Below are 16,278 nucleotides of genomic sequence, written 5' to 3' on the forward strand. Positions count from 1 at the left end.
TCCTCTTATTCCAGGTCGGTCAGTTGTGCATTCTAGCTCTTTGCATTGCTCCCTTGCTGGGACAAATCGAAGATCAACGTGTTCGAAAATCTGTGGTCCGAGTCAGTATTTGTACAGCATTGGTTGTGTTTACCGATGGTATATTGCTTGCAGTTTTTGGTGCTTTGGAAAATCAAATTGAGCCCTGGTCCTCCGTGTCGTTTACGCCCCTTGTTTATAAGTACAGTCAGCTTTTCAACTTGTTTTGTCTCACAATGTCTTTTGCGATTATCGCATGCGCTTGTTTCCGAAAAATCTTAACTCAAAAATCGAGCCAGCAACGGATGGAACTACACTTGAACTTCAGAAAACAAGAAAACTTCAAGACAACACAAAACAAGATGAACAGTAAAAATCAAATCTATGGATTCCATTGCAGACGTTTTAAATTGTTTGCTGTATATAATACTATGTCATTGTGTGTAAAATGTGTTGACGTACAGTTATTTATCAGTAGTCTTGATGCATTCCTTTAAATTGTTATCACTTATGCGTTATGCATATTGATGTTATTACGACCTGATGCATTAATTCTGTGAAATGCTTCATAGCGGCACGTTGAATCAGTTAGTAGGCAAATTCAAAAATAATTGTCAAGAATTTATGTTTGTACACATTATCAAATAAATCCAAACACAATGCATTTGCTTGTTTAGTTTATCAGAGTATTACATGCAATTATACAATAAATCAAATAATGCTCTTCTGGCCAATACATTGTTAAATGTCTGGTTCAGGTCGCCTTCATCAGGATAAAAACACTTTAAATCGTGAAAAAAAAAACCTTTAACAAACAAAATAAAAAGCAGCGAAAACGCAAACAACAAGAACAAACACGAAAAAGTAATAAACGCAAGGACTCCTAATTTACAGGTGTTTAAGCAACTACAACAAGTATGTCCGTTCAAGGTGTCGCAACGTTGGTGAATGTGCCAGGAGTCGAGACTCAATCTTTTAAAATTATATCATACATGTTTAGAATTATAAGTTTTAAGTACAAATGTTATAGTACAAATATACAAATATTATCTGAAAAAACAAAAAAAAAAAACAGAAAGTTGTTATCAGAAAAACAAACACCCACAATAAGTTATATTGACTTCTACTTCTTTTGCCAATGTTTTTCAGAAAAGTCTTTATTCATGTATTGTGAAAGCTGTTTTGGCTTATGACCGCATATTCGGTTTCGGCCCGAACGTTTTTTGACGGGTTCAGTCCATTTACTAGTTTAAAGGATGTGCCCATGAAACATTTATTGCAACGAAGCATTATACGCAAAATGGCCATTATGACCCGGGTCATTTAGACGTAGCTACAAAATGCATATCTTTTGAAGTTTACACGTTTAACTGTAAGGTATGGTACGTGAAAAACAAGAAACAATTGGGTCATTTGGACGTAAAAGAATAATTTCAAAAAATTGCGCATTTAAAGCTGTTAATTGTTTTAACGCTAAGGTGCTTATGTTTGTGTTAATTAAATTCGAGGGTAAAAGGGCTTTACTAAATCGACTTTTGCAACGATCATGTCTTTGAACCAGAAAAAGTGATTGCTATTGTTGTGACAAATGATATCGGGTGTTTTACAATTTTGAACAAACTTGCGTTACTGGAGTAAATCGAAAGATTTCATTCCGACCAGCCATCACGGACAAATATTAACTTACGCTGGATCAATAAGATGGGTATTTGGAGTCAAGCCCATCTCCCAAGCAACCGCATATAACTGGGCATAGGTTAGATCAGGGTAGGGAACCTTTTGGTTTATTAAGGCCCACAACATTTTTTCGACACTCGTGTAGGCCGCATCAACTATTTCCAAGCCTTGGGACCGTGGTTTTCAAACCTTTTGGTTGCATAATCGTTTGGTAATTTTCCTGAGTGGGACTAAGCTGATTACAGCGTTCAAGGTAAGTAAATTGTTCGCTGGACTTCTATTTCAAAACAACATCCCGGATTTATTTCACCTGTAGATTGGCATATTTGCGCATTTTAGTGATATGAGAGCAATTTGTTACATGTCCAAGATATTAGATTATGCGCAGACAACTGCTTTGTTTGTGACAAAAATGAGATTGTAGGGAAACCGTTTTGTAAACCAAGCGTTGACCTAGAACTACTTAAATGGCTGTAACGTCCCGTGAACGCGCCCCGGTTACAGCGCGGAACGTCACACGAGGGGGGATTGAAACGCGATTCCTAAAGGTCTCCAACACGCAGTCCACACAGATAGGGTGTTTTGTAGATCTTATATTCAAACACTTTCAATGAAGAATGAAGAGGACGGTGGGAGGCGATAGAAACGATCGGAAACGGTTTCTACATAAAGCATGACATTAACATTGCGCTTTAAATGTAGAAATATAACTCAAAGCTTACCAACTGTTATGGTAACCGGAAGAAAATATATAACATGGGCAATCCCAGAAATCACTGTCACACACCTAAATACACAATAAAGCATGAAACCACAATATGCCATTATGACGTCATACACAATGCTTACCAAGCTATGTAGAGCGACAGTGTGGAAAAGTCACGCTTCACGTGAATATCGTACAAGAACGCTGCGTAAACAAATACAACTTAAGCAACTTAAATAAACCCAACTACACGTACAGTACGACTATTAAAAAAGGGGAATGACATTTTAGGTCAAGTTCACAGCGGTTAGCAGTCATTATGGTAATTCACAATATTGAGTCATTAAACACATATATACAAAGTGACTCACCAATAATCGTCAATAAACAGCTTTTCTACAACAACCGACGCAGCACCGTGCTTCACGGAAGTCAGCAACCAAAAGAACTAAACCACGTTGCGTTATCACACAAAACTGGCAGTCGATTGTTACGTCACACAACGCACTAGGTTACAACACAAGTTGTACTAAGGAAATGCGGGAATCTATAGAAATCGGCAATTACTGGCAAATAAGATGTAACAATGGCCATGTAAGTTAAGTGATGAAGGTGGAAAAATGACATTTTCACGTAATTCTAGGGTTGGGTATTTGACCGGTCAAACAAAAATCTCGTCAAATATCTTTGACTGGTCATTTTGACCATTTGACTGGTCAATTGACCGGCTTGCCAACCCTAATTTCTCTTCGACTGTGACAGCATGCAATATTAAGGTCTTTAGAACGTAGTTTGACATCGAATGCTGTACCTATAGTCCAAAGAGGCCGCATGTGGCCTTCTGGTTGCAGGTTCCCCACCCCTGGGTTAGATTAATCGAGTTTACGATGGGGGTTCGAACGTACAGTAGGAGCTCATCTATAGACATGTCTTTCCGTCTAGCCCAGGGGTTTCCAAACTTTTTTGGTCTGTGGCCCAAATATCCATTCGAGGATCACCACGTGCTGTAAATTTGGGCACAAACAATTTCTATGAAAATTTAACACTTTCTTTTAGCCATATTTGCAGCTATTATTTAGTAAATTTCACTAAATGTTTCTGAAAAGTAAGCTAGTTCAATAAATGGCTACTTCTCAATTCCCGCTACTCACATGCTTGACTACTCACCCACTTTAAACTGCTCTCTCCCACGCAGCAGCTAAAACCCATTGTTAGGAGACAATGGCCTTTATTGCTAAATAATTATTGTTTTGCAAATATTACGTTTTTAAAAAACAAAGCGCCCACCTGGGTTTTTGTATTTATATAGAATAGACCTAGCCGAACTTAATGATTCAGCATCCCCGCACCCCCTAGGAACAGTTCTCGTACCCATTGGGGGTGCGTGCACCCCTGGTTAAGAAACCCTGGCTTAACGTCATAAACATTGGATGCAAACATCATTAGTAACCTTACATTAACGTATACCATGTAACGCAATTAAACTTCACTGACGCATTTGGGTCCGCTATACCCATTTGTCAGAAACATCCCCTCTAAAAATGCTTTAGAGTTTAGACTTTAGAGCAGTGGTTCCCAACCAGGGCCCATGGCCCCCCAAGGGGGCCACAAGCTATGTTCCGGGGGGCCACGGGCGTAGATTTACAAGAAACACCCACTAAAAGTCGTTTTCACTTTAACTTTATTCCCGAATTTAATCGACTATTTCACATACTATTTGTTTATAGTGAGGTTTATCACGCTCATTTACTGTATTAGACCTATTTAAGGCCAAAATTAATACCGCATTCCAACGCGAGATTGCTATCTACATTTCAAGGGGGCCACAGGTCCTACAAGGTAACTTGAAGGGGGCCACGAGGGCAAAAAGTTACTTTAAGGGGGCCATGGTCCACGAAAGGTTGGGAACCACTGCTTTAGAGTTAGACACTGCAATTTTAATTGTTATTTTGTACTGCTATTTACAGTAGCGGTTATGAAACACTTTGGTAACAACTTGTATCGATTTGATTGCGAGTCGCCAAGCGAGACTTTGCATATACTTTGATCTTCGCACAAAACATTCGCGGGACACCGTCGCAGACCCGCTTATTCGACATTACCACTGGCAGTAACGCTTTCCATTTCCCAATGGCAAAAAACTTTTCCCGCCGTTGCAACCATTGCGCCATAAGTCCATTGTTACGACATAACTGCCAGTGCCAACCTTGTGTGTGTCCTACTTCCACGGTTTCCTTTGTTTTCACACGTGTAGTCTGTTTAGTGATTCAGTAGTAGTTAAGGCTGTGGTGTATGTATTACATTTTTGCTGTGTTAGATAATTTTATGTTATATAAGTTAGCTTGTTTGGTCTGTTTTGTAATTGTGACGTTTTTGGTTCTTTTGGTTTACTTCAGGTGGTCAAAATTCCGTTTTAAATCACTGTTCAATTAATAAAGTGCATCTGAAACCGACTGTCTTATTCTGTTCTGTCAGTCAGGAGACTGTAAGATAGAATTAGCAAAAGGCTTGAATTCTACAGTGGTAATCCGACATCTGAAAAAACTACTTTTGTTGTTGTTAACAACTTAAAACTTAGGTGTTGCAAAGCCGAGCTATTTCCAGTAACAACTTCTTGCGCACCTTAATATCGCTTGGTGCGCTTTGATATCACTTGGTGCACCTTAAAATCGCGTGGTACACATTTATATAACTTGTAGCACCTTCATATCGCTTGGTGCAGCTTAATATCGCTTGGTGCAGCTTAACATCGCTTGGTGCACATTTATATCACTTGGTTCTCCGTTATATCGCTTGGTGTACCCTTATATCGCTTTGTGCACCTTCATATCGCTAGGTAAGGTTAAACCGAGCAATTGAAAGGTGCACCAAGCGGAATAAAAGTGCACCAAGCGACATAAGGGTACATCAAGCGATATAACGGAGAACCAAGCGATGTACACATGCGCCGAGCAATATAAAGTTGCACCGAGCGATATAAATGTGCACCCAGCGATATTAAAGTGATATTAAGGTGCACCAATCGATCCTGTATATTTTAGATGCACCGCTAAATAGTAGGTAAAAAGCACTCAACAATATATAAATTCAAATTCAGTTATGGCTTTTTTATGGTTTTCTATGTTTATATTAAACACCAGGCCCAAGGACCATTCTAAAGAGTAGTGGTTTAAGATGTGCCCAAAAAGAAGTAATAATGTTAAAGATATGCAAGCATATGGGCAGATTCAACATAAAAATCAAAACCTGACAGCTAGGGTGAATGGTACTGCTTTACGGTGCTGACATAAACATAGTTGGCTTGGATTTAGCCACTCAAACCAAAATGGCTTGAAAGCATGAATTATGGTGCAACTATGGTGGACAAACATATTTTATTAAAACTATTTTAGACATGACTACACTCTTCATAAGGGGGCCCAGAACTTGCACCTGCAATTTTTTTTCTCTCGAGGGCCTTGTGATAAAGAAATGTAGGTCATTTGAAAACAAACAAGGTGGACGCGTTGTGCAGCAGAACATATCGCTAAAATGCAAACGTAAACACAAACACACAACTTAAAAATTAAGCAGCACAAAATGTTTGTAAAATCAGTACTTTACTCCGGCAAATTAGTCGAATTGGTATAAAACAACTTTTCGTTTATGCGAAATAATAACTCAAAAAACAGTCAGTTGCGATTAAACATAAACTGTTAAACCAGAAGAAACACGATACATTTATAAAATATTTATTGTCTGTATACACATGCAACAGGTGTTAAACAAATTTTAACCCCAATTAAACTATAGGAAATATATTTTTTTTCAATAGTTCATTTGGTATTGACTATAGTGAATTGTGTGTATGAATGAAAGACTCGTGCATAGCAACAGTTGTTGTCCTATAGCAATGCAACTAGTTATAATGCGCGCAGGGTTATCACTAATGTAGATTTAATTCAATTAAAACCTATTTCGCTAAATATTAAAAGTCAAGTAATGTGTCTTAAAAACACAACAGTAGCGTAAATTAATTTCAGGTGATCAAACCTGTCAAGATTGCTAGGCTATAGTTAAGTTATAAATACAAAATATTATCAAAGGTTGAAATCATCTTTCGAGCTAAAGTTGTGTTGTTCATTCAAATATTTATAACTAATCTGGTCAGGAAAAAAGGGTAATTTCAATGACAGAAAATGGATTATCAGCTAAAAGTGTGATGTTTATTTACATAATTGTAGTTAAACTGGTCAGAAATATCAAATAAGAAGTAGTGTATTATATTACTAATTAGTTTCTAATCAAGAGTGGTAAACGTAGCAATGTATTTAATGTAACTTGCATAAAAATAGCCCTGGTTGGGTTTTTAAATAAGCAGTGCAAAATTATTGACTTACTTTAAGTGATTCTGCTTTAGAGTTTCGAAAATGTGCAGATAGATTGCATTTTCCGTAGTTGAGAAGTCACCTATTTCTATAATCAAAATGTTTCGAAATGATATGAAAAGCATTTAATCTGTTGATTTCGCATATCTTAATCCGATGTCTATTCCAGAAATTGTGTAATATAGTTGACCATAACTGCAACCAAGATTTTGTTAACAAATCAATGGATACCAACGTCAGTACTAACCTTACAACAACATACCCAATCCAAACTGTGATAAACCTCACTGAAGAATTTGGATCCCGACCCTACGAAAAAGTCATTTTTCCTCCGCTGTTCATCGCATCTCTTTACACCTTGATCTGTTCGGTTGTCTACCAGATTCGAATCGGATGTAATTCAACAGGAATTAGAACGACAAATCGTCTCCTTTCAATCTCATCAATGACCATCTTTCTTAGCTTAATCTTGCAATTGGTGGAAATCTATTTCATCATACCAAGTTGGACCTGGTGTTGGAATTACTTCACATTGCGTGTGATGGTTAACGTCGTAACAAACTCGCTTGTGTTTGGGGCGCTTTGGTTGCGACAAACCACACTACACAATAATATCACTTTGCAAAAGAAATGTGGCAATTCCTTGATTACTGTGACCAGATACGCGACGAAAATATTGTTCACAGTAAGTCAAATATTGCCAATAGCAGTATCGATCACAAGAAAAGTCAGTAGTACAAAGCGAGGATGTGAGTACGAAGGCTCACATGTGATTGTCTTGGCAGGAATTTCCATAATGATGTTCACACTAAGCCAGTTGTTCATCTTGGTGCTTTGCTTGGCTCCCCTGGCAAAACGAATCAAAGATCCTAAAGTACGTAAATCTGTGATTCGAATCAGTGTATCGGCAGCTTTGGTTGTTTTCTCGGATATTCTTGTGTGCGCAGTTAATGGAGCGAACCGAGACAAAGTTGGGAATTGGTCATCCATGTCATTTTTCTTTCTTATCTTTAAGATCGGTCAGCTGTTTAACATCATTTGTTTGTTTTTATCGTTTCGCGATTATCGCAGTCGACTTTTTCCTTTTAGCAATTTCTCAAAAGTCGAGCCGACAACGATGATTAATACAAACACATCAGTATCTCATCGCAATCATATGGCTTTGCCTGTTGCATTGAATAGTAAAGGTTGATCTGACAAACTGAAGATGGATTTAAAGCATTGTATGCTTTTTGTTTTTTTATTGTATCGGTATGTTTTGTCATTCGTTTTCTCTTGTTTTACAACACACATATACAGGTTTTTTTAAGGTTTGGTTTGGGTGACCGCTAAGTAGTTTTAAGAGACCGCAAGTGTTTCATTTAAATACTAAAAACTGTAGTTGTAAGTCCAAATTTTGGGAAACCGCTAGGGAAATTTGGGGAACCGTTTCGGTCCCCCAAAACACCTTAAAAAAACACTGCACATATATATACATATATATATACACACAAGTTTAAACATTTCTCTACAATCACTACTTGAATATTTCGGTTCTTCAAACGTAGTTTAAGGTTGTTTTAATATTGATGACTTTTAAATAAAAATTGGCTTTCACTTTGTACTGTATCGATTATGTCATAACCAAATCACCGAGGAACAAATCTTAATTTTAGACATTAGAAGTTAGACAGACTATGCTATTAAAGGTTTGTCTACCAGGCCAAACTTTAAGTATTTTTCTGTACATTGAAGACCATTAACGACAACAACATTAAACGCGCAATCTATGGCCACACAATGGTTCCTAGGGTTTTCATTCTAAACCAGTGGTTCTTAACCTTTTTTCCTTGCTGCACCCCTTTCAAATCACCAACCAATTTTCGCACCCCCTTTCAAATCACTAACCAATTTGCGCTCCCCCTTCTGTAATTGCCTAAATAGAATAGACCTAACCAACCTTAATGATTCAGCATCCCCGCACCCCCTAGGAACAGTTCTCGCACCCCTTGGGGGTGCGTGCACCCCAGGTTAAGAACCCCTGTTCTAAACAAAGATAGTTTGTGACGAAATTTCAAAAGTTGGTGGTTGGTGGTTTATATCCTATAATAGGTTCTGTACTTGATTCTGTAGAGTTGTTCATAATCCACATTCGGCAATCAGCATCAACATTTTTTCAGTTTTAAAACAATAAAAAATACAATCATATTTGACCCTGCAACTTTAAACTTAATACTTATGAGACCCCTACTTTGTCATGGGCCCTGGTGCGACGAACCGGCTGCAACCCTCTCCTGTTGGGCCTGCTTAAGCGTAATTATTTATTTGTGTACACAGGGTATTGTCGCTGGTTTAATTGTTAAATTCTTAAGAATACAATTTTATGAGATTTGTGCGACTGTTTTGGTGACAGTTGCAATGCGTCTGTTATTGTAAGGTAGGTCCTAAAATTGGTATCCATTGATCCATTAACAAAATTTTATTGCATTTAATAAAAAAAATTGCCGCACAATTTGAGAAAAAAATATTAAATTATCACACGTGAAACAAACTCATCAGCAGATTTTCGATTACAAATTTTCCTACTGGGCACACAACTACACATTTAAAATCATTTTGTTTTTCTATGTAATCTTTTGATACTCACAAGCAGTATAACATTCCCTAGACGAACCTTTATAAGCTGTCAATTCCAAAAACTCAACAGGCCTCTTACCTTTTGCACTGCATGCTACATTAAAAAGATTGTTGCGATGAACAAGCATAATAAGAAAAAAATATGTAATCAGAATATGAAACACAATTAGCAAAGCTATATTTTGTAATAATAAACAATATTTTTTCTTGATTTTTAATGACCAGTTTGATTTTAGCAATGGTAATATTTTTTTTGCACTGATACTTAACCATCCCGGCTGGTTAGTTCAACCTAATTCAATTGAAGCTACTCTTCCAAAATTAATGACACACTATTTGACTTTAGTATTTGCTGACATAAATTGAATTGAAAAAATCTGATTTAACCTTTGTCGTTAGCCACCTGATGCATAACTCAAACTCAAACTTTTGCTATGAACAAGTCAGCAAATATGCCCTAATCCATACAAACACAATCACACAACATTAGCAAATGAACGCAAAAGTTGGAAAATATTATTTCCTTTAGTTAAATGAAGATCAAAAGTTGTTCAACACCGTATTTTTGGTTTTTAATAAATTTTGCAATGGCCTGTCGCGTTCCGTTAGGTTTTACAGGATTTTGTTGCATTTTAAAATATTATTTTAGGAGCTGTCGATCCACATAAAAAAATTATTAACTCTTTGGATTAATTTGTGGAGGTACTACTTTCACAATATTTTCCGATCACTTCCTTAAAATTGTGTTTTTTTGTAGTATCTATAACATTTAAAACTGCCAAACACCCGACACAACTTTGCCCCACAGCGCTTCTACTTTGATTGTGCTAAAATTACTGACTTTTTGAGAAAAAAATGTTATTTATATAAACCGAATGTCGCTTGCCGTACTGTCAAAAACAAAACAATAATTGAGGTGCATCACGCTTTTCACGTTTTTTGAATGACTCAAAATATTAAATTTTCAGTTCCGGTAAGCAGAAAATTGCACAAATTGTTTTTAACACCCAGGCAAACATTTAAAATAATGAATTCAGCTTTAACGGGAAATAAATCAAACAATGTTTGAGAAACACAAAAAACAAGTAATTTTAGGGAAATTGTTCAAAGTTGATACTTTGTTTGCAATACAACATAAAAAATGAAAGCAAAAACACATATAAACGAATGCATGAAACAAAAATTTAAACTTGCAACATGCAGCTAATATTAGATTGATCCAGTCGTAGATTTTTTTTCAATTTACAGTTCTTCGATTGTCAAATTATTTTCCTTTGCAACAGGCAAAGCTTTAGGGTTTCGAAAAGTCATTTGTGTGCTCGGATTTTTCTTTGTAGCGGGCTTGACTTTTGAAAATGAACTAAACGGAAAAAGCCGTTTGAGATAATCGCGAAAAGACAAAATCAACAAGGAAAGATTGATGATATGACTAATTCTGAATATAAGATAAACAAACGACAGCGATATCCAGTTTCCAATCATGTGCAAGGGTATGGTCAGGTTGACCATTACATACATTTTTGCATTTGAAACGAATTTTCGTTTCCGTTTTCGTTTCGAAATGGCCAAATTCGTTTCGAAATCACGAATTTTGTTTCGGAAACAATTTTTTTGGCCAAATTTGTTTCGAAATTCGTTTTCGAAGCAAATTTTCGAAACAAATTTGCCAAAAAAATCTGCCAAACAAAAATTTGTTTCCGTAAACTCGAAACGAATTTTTGCTCAGAAAATTTTGCTTTCGCTCGATGTCGATAAAGAGCTCAAAAATGGGAAATTTCGTGAAAATAATTTTCGAAACAAATTTGTTTCCACTTCGTAGAAAATTTGTTACTTACCAAGTTGTAGAGCTCTTCTGGCAAATTGCTCTACAAACTTGATATTATGCCTGGCAATAGCTTACATTTGTTACTTACATTTAAGTACTTTCTGCACGACGTTTACAATAGCAAATAGCCTTGTATTGTGTTTTTTAAGAAATGTTTTTGCTGCTGGTCACCTTTTACCAAAATAAACTCATCTCATTTCAACACAAGTGTCTTGGCAATTTAAAATCAGGTCTGTGTCATTTGCATTTTTTGTATTATTTATTAACGAATATAAAAACAAAAGAACAATACCATGCAGTACTATACTGCTGTATAGTAACTAAAACAGACTTTTTCTTGATTTCTTTTTCTTGATTTCTGAATCAGATTCATATGCTTTGGTTGGTGAATCTAAAAATAAAGGTATGTTACAGTTTGACAAGTGGTTTAAATACATTCAATCAAACCAGTTGTATTTGGCCGGCCTACTATATATTTTATGTTTCTATGTAAATGCATAGTTCCACAGACAAGTAATAAAACATGCAAGCTTTAATGCAAAATCTTTTTTTGTATGTGTGTGTTTGATGTGATGAGTACCGAAGTCAGTTAAGATGGTAGCGGGCAGGAAAAAAGTGTTGATAGCAGCCAATAGTATAATGACCAATCCTTGAAATACCTTAACACCCCATAAGATGTTGCATCAGCAAAGTTTCACCCAAACAAATGAAATTATGATAGTTTAATTACCCTTTACCATAAACGATGACCTACTTCAACACACCTTGACCCTAAAAATGCATGTACAGTATTGTAAATATTTGGCTGGTATACAAACCATATTCTTAGCATTGATTTAATAAAATACAAGTGTAAACATTACATTTTTGGATTCGAACTGCTGGATAAAACAATCCATCAGCCCATCTGGCTTTTATTTCATCGCCCAGCACAATTTGATGCAAATTCTTCAGTCTCTTTTTGTGCTTTGAACGAATGTCCTTTATGTTGTTAATATCCACAATCTCCTGGTCATCAAGGAATTTGACACGAATTGAATCTGCAAATATTTTTAATTTGTGGTTAAATGTTTTATGATGTTGGCTTTTTTCTTAATTTGATGTTCTTACCTGTAGCCTTTGCATGGTCAGCATGAGTCGCCCCCCTGCTCATCATTTTTTCAGCATCAGAAGGTCCTCCAGCCTTCATAGTGTCAGCATCAGCAGGTCCTCCAGCCTTCATAGTGTCAGCATCAGCAGGTCCTCCAGCCTTCATAGTGTCAGCATCAGCAAGTCCTCCAGCCTTCATAGTGTCAGCATCAGCAGGTCCTCCAGCCTTCATAGTGTCAGCATCAGCAGGTCCTCCAGCCTTCATAGTATCAACATCAGCAGGTCCTCCAGTCTTCATAGTATCAGCATCAGCAGAACCTCCAGAGCTTACATCTGACCAAAATGACATCATAAAAATAGCCCTTTACTTGTAGTTACTAATTACCAAAATTACAACTGTTAAAAGGGCACAATATCGCTTCACAAAAGAAGTTTTTTTGCCAAATAAAACTGTTATTAGTATGTTTTGTTATAAAACGTTTCTGTATGTTTATCAACAAACTTTTTACACACTTACTGATAATTGTAAAATTTAGTTGTCAGCTTGGTATAAAACATATGCTTTAATAGAAAAGTTGAATCCTTACTACTTACTTTCTGACAACAATTTTAATGCTTGTCTTGCATCTTCCACTAGCTCTCCCGGGTCAGTGATGTTGTAAAACCTTTCTGCCACTTCAACTGAATGTCCTTCAGCTCTTGCCACAGCTGCTTGAACTGTTTTGGGGGCTTTACTGACCTTTTTTGTAATTAATTTCCTAGTGTCAGTAACTGTTACTTCTTTGTTAAAACAAAACAAACTTATTTGTTTGTAAAGCTTATTAAATTCCGAAGCTTGCATTTTAATTGCCTGATTTTGCACTTTTAATGATGGAAATACTTTATCCTCTGCTGAAGGTGTTAGGCCTAGATATTTCCACAAATGAACAGAGGTGCACTTTAACTCTTGTAGTTCACTGTGAGATAGTACAATGCACCCCTGCCGTTTCTTTTCCTTTTGATCTGAAACCATGATTGAAAAGTTTTTGTTCTCTGTTTCTCCAGCATCGCGAAGTTCTGAGTGAGTCATGCCTGTTAGCACACATGATCTGCATCCTTGCTTGCAAATTATTTTTAGAAATAAATCAGATACTATCAATGATGTATCTTCTTTTGTCAAACTACCAGGCTCAGATTTCCTTAGTAAATTTGCCTTTTGTGCAGTTTCTTGTTTCTCATATTCAACAACTGCACTACCTGGAAACTGGCAATCTTTTAAATTTTTGGTTGCATTCGCCTTCACTATGCATTCTCGTTTTTCTTTTTTGCTTCTTTGCCTTGCCATCCATTGACTCACAAGAATAATCAATTTTCTGACATCCCTTTTATAAATCTTGCTATAGTATATCTGGACATACTGCAAAAAATTTTGAAAAGTAGCAAGGTAAGTGTATCTTGTGCTGTCTCTTCCACTGCAGTTTGCCTTGATTGTTAATTTTTTGTAAATTTTATCTGGAAATCTTAAGTTCTCCAAATCGTTGTCCAACAAGGCTCTGATCTGTCTGCAATATGTAGTAGCTGATTCTTTGCAGCATTCATTTCTTTTACCAAATCCCACATGGACAATTTCCTCTTTGTAGCATTCTAATATGTCGTTAAGTTCTAATATTTTTGGTATTGAACGTTGTTCTGCAACACTTAGCGGAAGTGTGACCTCAGGGTGAATTCTAGCCATATGACTTTTCAAGCCATATATACCTCTACCACACAAGTAGCAAATGAATCCCCTAAAATTTTGGTAACTTCCAGTTCTACTTTTTTTCGAAAAGCTGTCATAAAAAAATAGTTCTTGATTTACTTCGGGATGTTTTTTTCGATGGTGTGTAACATTTACATACTGCTTGAAGCAAAATGGACAATGCCTTTTTCTCCTGAAATCAGTTTGTTGCAAAGTCATATCATAATGTACAAAGTTTATGGGGAAAAAATCCACATACCTTTTATAGCCTATTGGTGAGCAGGACCTGCATGACAAAAAATCACATATTGCACATTTGTTTCCAGTTAGATACAGAGACAAGTCTAGCATAGATTTATGAATATATTTGTTTTGCTAACAATCACTTATGCAAGTCAACCTGCAAAGCAGTGATTCTTAAACTGTGTCCCCTGGCACACTAGTGCTCCGCAAGAGATTTCCAATTTAAAAACTACAAACATTCTCTGGGTTAATAACAGATTGCAAGCAGGCATGACAACATTAAAAATCTATTTTTTGTTGCAAACTAGCGTTTTGGACAACTTTTGTCATGTTATCCTGCAACATAACCTGCGGAATGATAAAGTAGTTTGTAAATCAGACACATGCTTAAAAAGTTCAGGAATCACTCTGGAAAGATCTATTTAACCCCACCAGTGATAAGTTGTACTATACCTAGTATAACTTACGAAAATTAAGAAAGAAAAAGATTAATCATTCATAAAAATGTATGGCAAAGTTACTTTTTACCATTAGGGGTTTTTGTTTTGTATACACTTGTATTATTTCAGCCTGTCACTTACAATCCACTTGAAGAACTTGAGGATGCACTTGTTGAGAAGGAATGTTTTCTGCAACACATAACACCCATTAGTTAAACAATCAAATAAATTAATACATGATTCATTTAGCTAGGCAAATGATTCTAACAATTAAATTATTTCGCACATAATTCCATTCTGATATGACTACTTACTTTTGACGAAGTTTTCTTTGTTGTGCAATAGTTTCCAGCAAACTACTTTTCCTAAATGCATGTTAAGTTTAAGAGGAGAAACAAATTTACTATGTCATCAACATACCCTTCACTATCAGATTCTTTACTACTCTCTTCAGTGGAACTACAAGAACTTGAACCAGCACTAATGAACAAATATTTCAACATGTTCACACATTAATGCTTTGTGCATTTGTATATTGCTTACATACCTCTCAGAAACGCTACTGTCACTGGTGATTTTTGGCCTTTTCCTGTCATGTAAAAAAACCACAGTTTACAACAATGTCTTTTTTTGAGCTGATTAATGCGCCTGATGCTAGTTTTCTGCAATCTGGCAAAATTTGGCTAGAATCAAATGCGAATTATACTTGTAGTTAAGCATATTTGGTAAGAAACAAAGCAAAATCACTTTGTGTGATGCACATGTGCGGCCCTCGATCCAATTTTGACATTTATAATTGGCCCTACAGTAACAAAGGTTGCCCACCCCTGCTGTATGCCATAGAATGAATACAAAGCAGTAAAAGCACAAGTCACCTTCCTCTTTTTCCTCTCAATTCGGAGTCTGATGTCAACGTTGAGTCAGAACTAAATCAGATATGTGTTACAGGAAAGTGAACAAAAACAGCTATTAAAATGTAGCATTCACCTGTCTTCTTCGACTCTAGCTCTTTCATATTCATTCATAATGTTAGACACTAATGGTTACTTACTCGACCTTTCTTCTCAGATAGCAATCTCACCTCACCGACGTTTAGCACATACGCTTTCACTCGTACTGATAATTCAGGTAATCCAAAATCTTACAAAACCGCATTCAAATTCGACCATGAGACATTATAATATTAACCAATTGCATCCACAAATTTAAAAATGTATCAAAAAAGTTTATATCTTGCGTAGGAATAATTAGAGATGGAGTCAGATATAAAATATACATCAATCGTTGTTTTTTTTCTTTTACGTAACGCACGTGTAGATGCAGAATCCAAAATGCCAAAAAGCTACCAATACAAGAGGAGGCTAAAAAAGCAAAATTAACTGATATCACGACTAACTTTCAGTTACAATTTATTACAATTGACTTTTTTCTCAATCTCTCAATTTGTTTTATGTGTCTGACCGCGCAAAACGACAGGCCGAACCAGAAACAGAAAGCACATTACATTTATCACAAGCACATGGCAAAATTTTAAACATATCACCGTCAAAAAGAGTCACACCATATTATACCGAGTTCAG

General features: G+C 36.1%; 1 protein-coding gene and 1 long non-coding RNA gene across 4 annotated transcripts; both read right to left on the reverse strand.

Moving 5' to 3' along the window:
- Nucleotides 1-2,270: 2,270 nt before the first annotated feature.
- On the reverse strand, nt 2,271-2,980 carry LOC145224397 (uncharacterized). Its single transcript, XR_013859639.1, has 2 exons — nt 2,418-2,980; nt 2,271-2,357 (listed from the first exon to the last, which is right to left on the reverse strand). It is a non-coding gene; the product is annotated as an uncharacterized LOC145224397 (long non-coding RNA).
- An 8,469-nt stretch (nt 2,981-11,449) lies between these two features.
- Nucleotides 11,450-15,964, reverse strand: LOC145224589 (uncharacterized). 3 transcript variants are annotated; one of them, XM_080091131.1, is made up of 11 exons: nt 15,686-15,963; nt 15,574-15,624; nt 15,246-15,287; nt 15,119-15,178; nt 15,013-15,063; nt 14,840-14,887; nt 14,275-14,301; nt 12,893-14,208; nt 12,320-12,631; nt 12,073-12,249; nt 11,450-11,600 (listed from the first exon to the last, which is right to left on the reverse strand). In XM_080091131.1, exons 1-11 carry the CDS (start codon nt 15,721-15,723, stop codon nt 11,530-11,532), a joined length of 2,193 nt encoding a protein of 730 aa, XP_079947257.1. In that variant the 5' UTR covers nt 15,724-15,963; the 3' UTR covers nt 11,450-11,529. The 3 variants fall into 3 exon arrangements, with proteins under 3 accessions (XP_079947257.1, XP_079947255.1, XP_079947256.1); XM_080091129.1 differs by having other exon boundaries at nt 12,893-14,301; nt 15,686-15,964; XM_080091130.1 differs by lacking the exon at nt 15,119-15,178 and having other exon boundaries at nt 12,893-14,301; nt 15,686-15,964.
- Between the last annotated feature and the right edge of the window lie 314 nt (nt 15,965-16,278).

This window comes from Phallusia mammillata, chromosome 4 (genome assembly GCF_965637545.1).
Source record: "Phallusia mammillata chromosome 4, kaPhaMamm4.hap1.1, whole genome shotgun sequence".
Taxonomy (NCBI): domain Eukaryota; kingdom Metazoa; phylum Chordata; class Ascidiacea; order Phlebobranchia; family Ascidiidae; genus Phallusia; species Phallusia mammillata.

What these genes read in the sequence shown, in the direction of transcription:
- LOC145224589 (XM_080091129.1), bottom strand. Translation starts at nt 15,723, where the DNA reads ATGAATGAATATGAAAGAGCTAGAGTCGAAGAAGACAG. An exon ending in AAAGAATCTGATAGTGAAGG is followed by an intron (nt 15,064 to 15,118) that starts GTATGTTGATGA and finishes ACATGCATTTAG; the next exon opens with GAAAAGTAGTTTGCTGGAAA. An exon ending in TCAAGTTCTTCAAGTGGATT is followed by an intron (nt 14,302 to 14,839) that starts GTAAGTGACAGG and finishes TTTGTCATGCAG; the next exon opens with GTCCTGCTCACCAATAGGCT.